The 10468-nt window shown below is 38.7% G+C and overlaps 1 protein-coding gene across 1 annotated transcript in view; it reads right to left on the bottom strand.

Moving 5' to 3' along the window:
* Positions 1–8422: 8422 nt before the first annotated feature.
* Wasf3 (WASP family member 3) overlaps positions 8423–10468 on the bottom strand; it is a 116355-nt gene continuing 114309 nt past the window's right edge. Inside the window, exons 9-10 of the mRNA XM_077793164.1 lie at positions 9396–9763; positions 8423–8980 (exon numbers count right to left, since the gene is read on the bottom strand). Of these exons, the coding sequence (XP_077649290.1) occupies positions 8823–8980; positions 9396–9763 (526 nt within the window). The 3' untranslated portion in view covers positions 8423–8822. The remainder of the gene's footprint in view (positions 8981–9395; positions 9764–10468) is intronic.

Raw genomic sequence — 10468 nt, 5'->3', positions numbered from 1 at the left:
AGAAATGGGGAAAAGAGGGAGACAGGGTTGCTAGAGCTGTGACCTCATTCAAATGCAACACAGTGAACTGCATTGATACAGAATGGTTGCCAACAACATGGGTGCCCCCAGATGGGGAACAATCCAGGAGCCCTTGATGGCAAATTGTCTAGGGTGATTCACTGTGCTACTTTCTGACCTAGACCTCGGCACACATCTCACCAAAACTAAATTGCACCAAATCAATGCCCAAGTCTTTGAAATGAGCTGAGGGTGAATGATCAAGATCCTCGTATCTGGATTTTCAAAGGGTTGAAGGTGCATTTTGAGCCACTGTCACATACATCACAAATGGCACTGTCTTGTAATGCCAAAGGCATTCACACTTTTAGGACATGTATGCAACATATGCTTAAACTGTTTGGCTTCTATTTGAATTGGTTTTAGGCCAGCACAGCTGAAGCACATCTTAGAATATTAAATACTTTAAATGTCACTTTGTGGTAAGTGCCACTCTCAAGTGGCGTATTAATTTTTCCTCATGGTAAATCATCTATCAACCTACCACCCCTAACTAATCATAGTGCTGTATTTGAAGCTAATTATTCAAATCCCAGGTGCACGGGGTAAATGAAGTGGGGAACTTAAAAGGCTACATATGCAAATATTCACAGGACAGCCCTATTGTGTTTGGCAAATATGTTACAGGTGTCAGCTATGGGGCGGGGGAAGAGTATGCTTTGAAGGAAGATCTCTTTAGCACTGAAGTCCCTATTGGGATCCCTCTACAAGTTACCCATACACTCCAAATTAAATATAGCATTTCAAGCTTTGACACACCTGTTAGCACTCTTTTCAGAATACAAAAGTATATAGTATGAGGTGCTGTAACCATGTGAATTCTTTCTACTCTAAAGCTAAAAGAATCATGTAGCAAGGACATCACATAGTGCTTTTCAAGCTTTTAGGTAGTGGAACCCTTTTTGCAAATTAACCCTAATAAGAAAATTTAAGTATTTTAGGGGTGAGGGTAGTGTAGCTCAGTGTTAGAGCACCTACCTAACATGCATGGTTCTGAGTTCCATCCCCTAACAGTTTCAAAAGAAAAAGAAAAAAAGGGAAGTACTTTATTTGTATAACTTATGTTCCTGAATCTAAATTTATAGCACTCAGTGAAAATATTAATGATTATTCAGTGAACATAAAAATTGAGACTGGAGTTAAAGCTGACACTTTTAAAAAATGTCTCAACTCTCTAATTATTAACATACATGGTTTTACTTGCGTGTATCAGAAAACATTCTGATTCACAGAAATAAGGAGATACAAACAGCAAGGGTTTCACAGTTCACCATGCTACCCTTGGATACCACTTAATAGAGATCTTATAAGCTTTATTTGGGGTCCTTGCAGAAACAAGATCACCTGGCAGAAAAATTAAACTGCTAGTTATCTTTTATGATTTGTATTCAACACCAGCCTGCATTTTAAAATTTACATTTAAAAGTAAACATTGCATACACTATATATGAAATGAGCTTTCTGGGACTGAGGTCTAATCTATTCCAAACCAACTCTCTACAGTTATAAACTGAACAAAATATACTTCATAACTATTGGTGGTATTAAATAAAAGTAAAAATAGACACTAGAGGGGAGTTGATGCTTGGAAGAAGGAAAATCTTTGGGTGTGTTTCCAGATTTGGTTTGCTTTTTGACTGAAGGCAAATCTCATTCTGCCAAGCAAGATGGCTAAGCTTGAACAGAAAATCTTCAGTCTTTCTGGCTTAACCCACATTTTGTTGGCTTAAAAACTAACAACAAAACAAACAACCAAAAATAAACAGGACCAAGTTTGGAGGGACTAGAGCAGATATAAAGTGATAGAGGACCTCAGAAAAGAGAACCATAAGGGGGGATCCAAAAGTTCTGTGTACAACTCTTCCAAGGCCAAATCCTAGCAGCTGAAGACTAAAAGTACTTGAAAACTTTCTGCTGCTATCCCTAGCAGAGTGTATAAGGACAAAGAGGTCAGTGCTTAATTCTGGCCATGTTAACTGACTTCCTTAAAGAAAAATGAGCATGTTTCAAAGGAATATAACAGAATCCAGAGTCTCTAAAATGCATCTAAATTCTAAATATAGCCCCAAACTACTAGGCATGCACTCAAGAGAAGAACCAATAAACATATTGAACCTAAAAATGACCAAATGTTGGAATTATCAGGCAATAATTTTAAAAGAGCTAGCCTGTGCTGAAAGATGTAAAGGAAAATAAGTTTATAATAAATGAACAAGTAGGAAATCTCAGCAGAGAATTATTAAAAAAAGAAAAGAAGAACCAATAAGAAATCCTAGAGTAGAAAAAGAACAATGTTTGAAATAACAAATTTATTAGATGTGCTTAAGATCAAATTGTAGGGCTAGAGATATAGTTCAGTTGGTGGAGAGCTTGCCCTGCACCATTAAAAAAAAAGGACTAAATTGTAGATAAGTCAGTGAGCCTAAAGAAATATTAATAAAAATTACCCAATCTGCAGAACACAGAGAAAACAATTAAATTGAAAGTGCCTCAAGTACTTGAGCCAATATCAAAAGGTTTAACAAACATGAAACAGGAATATAAGGAGAGGACAGAAAGAATGGGACACAAATTTGAATTAAAAATGTCCAAATATTTCCTAAATTTTATGTAAGACACACTGATTTACAGATTACAGTTCAGTGAACCTCAAGCAGACCTGCCCCCCTCCCCCCAAACACACAAACCACATTTATAGATGTGGAGCAACACTACTAGTATATAGCAGGGGAAAAAATCTAGTTGTTATAAAACTCAACATAACACCCAACACAACAAGCAATTTCACTGTTAGTACTGTATTTCACATCATAATCATTACCACTGCATTAACATGTATTTATAAGTATTCTTTGTATCCTAATCTTGCACCCAAAATTGTGTGTAATTCTAGCACAATTTTTTTGAAAGCTTCACATAATGGTCACATTTCACTTTTTTTGAAAAAAAAAGTGACAATTACATGGTATAATATATTTATCCAAGATATATGAGGGGGAGGTCCAGAAAAGACTTATATAAATCTTACCCAAGAGAACAGATAAACCCATTGTGTTCCTACACTAGAACATGACTAAGTGATAAAAATCATAACTATTTATACAAGTAAAACATGAATATCAAAAACATTATCATCCAAAGCATCCAAATGCAAAAGAGTACATGCCACTTTTTCCTCCATATGAAAATCTAAAGCAGGCTAAATTAATCTACAGTAAAAAAATTCAGTAGGTTGTCCTGACACCGGAAATGGAGAACCAGCTTCAAAAGGGTATGAAGGAATTTGCTGAGGCCACAGTAATACTGTGCATCTGGATTTGCATTATGTAACTATGCACTGCTAACATTCACTGAATGGTATATATGAAGATGTGTTCATTTTACTCTGAAGTATGTTTTACTAAAACATTAAATAAAAACATTAAACTCTAATATAATGATATGTACACTGAAGTGTTCAGGAGCAAACTGTAAGTTACCTTGAAATGCATAAAAAATGAGATGATAGGGCTGGGGATATAGCTCAGTTGGTAGAGTGCTTGCCTCACATGCACAAGGTCCTGAGTTCAATCCCAAGCACCCCTCCCCCCAAGAAAAACATGAGATGAATAGATATGAACAGATGGAAGTTTATTGAACATCTTTCTAGTAGGTTTCAATTTTTGCACAATAAAATGTTGGGTAAAGAAGAATGTTAAGTAATTCTTGAAGGCCCACTGTGAAACAGCAGGACCAGTTTGAAAATATAAGAGTTAAGAGACCAAAGAGCTTTGAGCAACTAGCAACGCAAGCAATGGCCTTTTCCCATCTTTAATATGAAGCAGCTGGACTAGCACTAAGATGTCTTCTAAATATATGAACACAATATACCTAAGATCCTTTATATATATGAGTATTGTCTAAAGCATCAAGATATTGACATTAATGAAAAGTCAACAGGCTATAAATAGATTCTCTGTACATTTCAGTTATGGTAGACATATTATTGTGGCAGCATTCATTGGCTTAACTAAGGGGCAGGAGAGGTTCCCACCATCTCGTTTCTGTCTTGTGGTACCTTCTTCCTCTGGGTCCTTCCATCTCACTCATATTTTAATATTTTTGCATGATCACCATACATTGTCCTTTCCTCCTTAAGGAAAGTAAATGCCATCCCTCTATTGAGAAACTCCTTTCCCTTCTCTTTGCCCCTAACTTCTGCTCATTCTTAAGTCTTAGCTTCCATTGGTCCACAGACTAGACTTCGTCCACTTTCTACCTCACTCCCAATTAGAGTACATGTAAAGTGATCGACATTATTTATTTGGCGATATGGAATGTCCTTATGATATACTTCAACTTAAGATTTAACCTTATGTTGGTGCAAAAACAATCCTCATTAAGTAGAAATCATCATTCAAAATTTGTATTTGGATCTTTTCCCAGGCTAGTAATATGTAGTCCAATTCCCTCTCTTGATGCTGGCCATGGCAGTGACTGCAGCTTCTGGCCTGCCTTGCAATCACAGCAGGCAAGAACTGATAGCCTATAGTATGCTGTGTTGCTAAACTTGGATGTGCAGTAGTTTGGATGTATTAATGCATTTTCAAGTTAAGACATTTTCAATTTATGATGGGTTTACTGGCATATAACCTCACTGTAAGTCAGGGAGCATTCACAATTTTGTGACTATGCTTCTCATGAGACAAGAAGCTCCACAAAGGCAGGGACTGGCCTGCTCACTCTTCCCCAGCTAGTGACCTGCAGATGATAGTAACAGCTCACATTCACTGAGTGTGCTAGATGTCAGGCACTCTTCTGAGTGCTTTTACAGATTCATGCATTTCAACTCCTATTAGTCCCTCAAATATTTGTTGAAGCCTTTGATTTTGTTCTAGAAATGACAATTACTCAAAAAATATTTGTTAATATTAAATGCCAGGCACTGCATGCAATAAACAGAACAGAGTAAATCGGAGTTCTCTGCCTTCTTCACCGAGCTCAGTCTGATGGGCCATACACTGAAATAAAGAGAAAGTGAGGATATGTGAGGTATGTGGTAAAATACTCCATGTTCTTAAATTTTGCACACAATTTACCTTTTGTTTAAAAAGTAACTTGGAAATCCATCCATTATCTTATCACTTAACAAGGAGTTGCTCATTGCCTAGTTAACTGGACACTGTGCTGGGCCTCTTAGATGCAAGACAAATAAGGATGACACAAAGCATACAGTCTGGTGGGAGGTTACACAAAGAGCTAACAATGTCATGTGACGTGTGTTAGGGCAAACCTATCTACTGCTTGCATCATCAGTCCAAGGCAGTTGTTACAAAGAATTAAGTTCCAGTCTGTCTTTCCTAACAAGACCAAACATACCTACCCAATCTGGATTCTCATTACTCCCAACATGAAATTCCTTCCCCAGGTTGAGTTTCATATCATGCACGGTCCCCTAGTTTTCTCATATGTGAAATAGAATGCCCATCTTAAAAGATTTTAAGGGGTAAGCAATGAATATTCACAAGCAATGGATACTACAGAGTACTAGTCATTATTATTATCAGAGCAAATGTGGCCAAGACCCTCGTTGTCTCAGCCTTTAACTTCTGAACATGTTGCTTCTGTTCCCAGAATGGCTTCTCCTAACTATAGTAGTGCTTCCTCGTGGCACTCACAGAATTCAATCTGGACTTACAGTCACACAAAAATTATGCAGAAATTTAAGTGGAATCATTGTAGAATCTTCTGTTATCTGATAATGAACATGCTACATAAATATCTTATACAACTTCCAACTTCCTCCTAAGAGTCAAACATACAACAGAACTTTGTAGGGTTAAAAGTGTAATTTTATTTAGATGTTACTTGTACATAATCTATAGTAAGATATACAAACAGATAAAAATTGTTTGACAGGATCTTTTTAATACCACTTTAAATTCAATTTACAACAGCATTGGTAATACTGCAGGATGACAGATACTCTGCTTCATAAAACAAAAATTACTTGCTACTCTGGCTGATACATTCCCACTAGTCTGTAATGGATTAAAATGTATCATGTATTTTAGTTGCAAATCATTACAGAACTTTTACAACCTAGCCACTTGGTGCTCATAAAAGATTTCGATGTGCTAAAAATTTACTGAAATGAAAACATTAATTTTCTAATAGGATCCTATGTAAAGAAAATCAGAAGTGTACCAAATCTTATGGTTTGGGGCTAACAATGCAAAAATCATTTGCCTGCTGTTCAGCCACATCATGCTTGTGCATGTGGATTCGGGCATCTTTCCAGCCCGTCTGCCTGAGTCTGTGCCATGAGGAAAATGCTTATGAGATATTCAACTTAACACACATGGAGCAATACAACTGGGGAGAATTTAAAATAATCTTAAAATTATAATTTAAAATGTAAAATTTATAGAAATAAAATATACTGTTAAATGATTTTGTCCATTTGTTTTGGTAAATACTTTTCAAAAATGGAAACGGAAAATTCAAACTCTTCACTTTGTTCTTTGTAGGGAATACCATATTAGAAGATTTAAATTTAGACCAAACCAGATTTGTTGAAGATACTCTAAAATAATCTAGACTGGATTTTAGTCATTTTCCATTCTCTTATAGGTAATAGAACACAAGAGGGCAAAAGCTTTCTCACTAGTCATAAAAACAAATTAAAAATAACTTTTTTATTTAAACTACAGGAAGACAACTAGTAATTAATAGGCTCATGAATATTTATGAATAAAGTGCCACTAATTTTATTGTAGTAGGATATAAATAGAAGAAATTCTGAAGTGAATAGTAGCTGACGGTGCTCCCTCCATCCAGAGAGGAGAATGGCCAGAAAACAAAGAAGCATTGCTAAATCAAGGTTTCTGATTATACAGAATACTCCTAACCCAACAGTAATAATGAAGGCAAACTATTACAATAAACACAAAATAAGACTAAAACTGGTAAAAGTACCAAGAGTAATGCCAACACAGTAGGTCTCTGCATTGGAAAAAAGAGAAATTTAGATATTCACTAATAGTTACTAATATTAAAAAAAAAAAAAACCATAGTGACAGCCAAGTAGGGCCTGCTCAGGAGGCACACCCCAAGCAGCTGTGCAGCAGAGAAGACTTGAATGCACAGCCAAAGGAGAGCCTTGGAAAGTGGGTATAGACACGAGACTTTGCAGTTTCAAAATCTATGTGACCAAAACCCAGTGTGCAGGCAGGTATCATACAACAGCTTCTCCAAGTTAAGAGGTATCCACACAGAGACACAGGGTGATGTGGGCAGCTGGCTGATTTCCCCAAAATTCATGAACAAAAATCATTTGTTACAACATTCTCCCATCAACTCACACATATCAGCCGCAGCTCAAGATTCCTTCCTTTGTTGGAGCTGAGAGTTCCTAGCACCTGCAACCTATTGGAAGTACTGCAGATAGGCACAACTCCACAGCAAGTGAAGGACCTTAGCATATTTTTCCTATCTACAACCCAAGACTGGGACAATTATTTATTCTAAACAAGCATTTGTCCTTATCTAGAATTACAAAGTAGAAGCTGTCATTCTTGAGTCTCCCTGGTAATATGCCTGAGCCAGGTCTATGGGATCACCATGTGGAAAGGGGAATAGGGTGAGTGGAGGTGAAAGCAAGGTGCTTTGCCACCACTAGGGATCAAATCAAGGTAATCTTGTGAGGTACATTTTTTAAAATTTAATGTGCTAACAACAATATGAAAGAAGAGAACTGTGTGCTTCTAGGACAGGGCAAAGGCCCTGCATGGGGCTAACCCCCAATCTGCCACAGCACCGTGAGAAGTAAATAGCTGTCACTATTTTTCACTTAAATGTAAGCTTTTAAAATTCTGACCAAATGGAGTGGGTTGCCTTTGCACATAGGGCCACATGTGGTAGCTCTGTCTAGCTGGGGGCTATACTCCTAGATGGCTCACAGCTATTCTGGCTGCCTGGTGCCCAAGCCATCAGGGCTAGCCAATATTTTAAGTGTGAACCCAATGGTCCCTAAAAGGGAAAAGGACCTTGTGTTCATTTGCATTACTACTGAGCCGCTGAAACTTCATACAAAAATCACCAACAAGCATTTATTAAGTGAATATCCACAGGAAACCTGCCTGAAAAGGGCCCTTCCAATTTCACATTTGACAAGTGCATGAAAAGGCAATGAAATTATTCAGTAGAACATTTGAATTCACTCAGTAGCTACCAAATCAAGAAACTGAATGCAGAAACATTTGATTCTCCTGTTGTTAGACCTTTCCCTCTACAACCAACTTCTTCTGAAACACATAGTAAAAATGAAAAAAAAAAAAAAAAAAAGGCAAAACAGTGTCACTTACTGATTGGAAGACATCACTCTTGACATAGTCATTAATCTTGCCAAGACCTAACACCAGGCAGCTCACAGACACACAGCAAGTCTACAGAATCTTAATGATCAATAAGGGTAAAGTAAATACTTTCATGGCTAAGAGGGAAGCAAGATGCTGTTTTCAGAACAATGCAATAGTTACAGCATATCTCCTTGTGTGCAGCACGATGTGCTATATTTAGTGGCACTTAAGTATTACACAGTAAATACTGAAAAAACCCAGAAATTTTCGGATGTGCAGAAGCAATATCACATTATTAATACAAAAGGTGCTAAGCTACAGGATTATAATACCACTATTTGGGTGCTGAAACCATCTGAAATCCCCAGTGAACTTCCACACACACTGTACTGGTGGTCCACCTGCCACCGTCCCTGTATGGCCTTAGTCAGACCAGTCGTTTTCGTCAAACTCAGAGTCGTCATCGGAGTCGCTGTACTCTACAGCAATGCGTCTGGATAGGATTGTGGCCACGTCATTTCCAACAGGCTCCCGCTTGGCCTCTTGCTCACGTTGCTCCTGCACCTTTTTCAGCTGAATTCCTAGAGACACGACATAGAGGTGAGAATTAAAATGTTCTGATTGCTCCAAAAGGAAAGAAAACTGAACAGGACTTGGTTTTTCTAAGTTTAAGGACAAAAGGTTTTAGAAATCTGAGGGGAGAAAAGAGTGTGCAAAGTCCATTTTAAGAAGATTAGTTGTGACTAAGGTGCACATGAACACCTCAATGGAAAGTTCTAGAGCCACACTGTTCCATATGCCTGCCTCTAGTCTCTTCTCAATTCTTTATCGTGATATGCATACCTGACAACCTCAAAAAAACTCCTAATATTAAAAAAAATCAAACAAGCATCCTTTGACTCCAAAAAATCATTTAATGTGTAGAGCTATCATTTGAAGGCAACAAGGTTGAATCTCTCTATAAGGAAGGCTGTGTATGTGGGGTGCTCCACTTACCCATCCTGATGGCAGCAAGGAGGTCACTTCGAGCATCACTTATCGGGGGCTGTGCAGGCTCAGGACGCTTTGCCTCAGCTACAGGGGGGCCATGCATTGGGGAGGATGAAAGAGAAGAGCCAGGGCCAGGAGGGCCTGGTGGGGGAGGTGGTGGACCTGGAGGCGGTGGTGCTGTGATGAGGAGCCCAGCTGAGGGTGGATGAGGAGGAGCTGCATATGTGGAACCAGCTGATGCAGGAAAGGGGGGCTGCATGGGGATCTGGAGAGGGCTGACAAAAGCAGTTTGTGCTGAAGGAATCATGGGTGGAGGTGGAGGAGGAGGTGGTCCTGAAGGGTTGTAATACTCAATTATCTGTGTCGGGAGCATCCTAATAAAGAGATGAAACAGAGTCACCAATGTAACAATAAAGGGCCATGTCCCCGAGTTCTAGTATGCCTAATCAAAGAAGTTCCCCCAGACACAATGCCCCCTACCAGCCAGACTTCAGTCACTGCAGAAAGCACATGCCCACTCTGTGGTTCTGTCATTTTACAGTCCTACATTATTCATTATGATGAATGCAAGACTTATTGAAACACACACACACACAAACACACAATCACTGAAGAGGAAAGCACCTTCTGTGAATACTAAAATAATGTAGTTGCTGCAGAAGAGCAATGGCGTCCTTCATCCTGGGCATCTCAAAGGGCTTAGAAACTTGTCTCCTGAGGGCTACATGGCCAACCAGATGAGGAAAATCCTATATTCTCTAGCCCAGTTCCATGGAAGCCCTGGGACCACAGCACCCAGTAGCGTGTCAAAGGCTTTGAAAAGTTCTAAGCCAAGAAATCAGCTGATTTCTGCTCAGTCAAGGGTTTTCCCAGTCAACTGGACCACAGGCCCTCTCTGTGCCTGAAAGCAGCACTCTGGGATTCCTGGTTCCACCAGGGCACAAAAAGAATAGCCAAGTCTGTGTGGTCTCCCCTTTGAGTGCTGAGAATGTACATTTAGAAAGTGACACCAGTGCTCTGCGTAAAGAACACACATTACAGAAGCATATATTCAACTTCTCTGGGTACTGACTCTGAGG

Source organism: Urocitellus parryii, chromosome 2, assembly GCF_045843805.1.
Source record: "Urocitellus parryii isolate mUroPar1 chromosome 2, mUroPar1.hap1, whole genome shotgun sequence".
NCBI classification, from domain to species: Eukaryota; Metazoa; Chordata; class Mammalia; order Rodentia; family Sciuridae; genus Urocitellus; species Urocitellus parryii.
The sequence above is the reverse complement of the archived record's forward strand: the minus strand, read 5'-3'. Positions and strand labels throughout refer to the sequence as shown.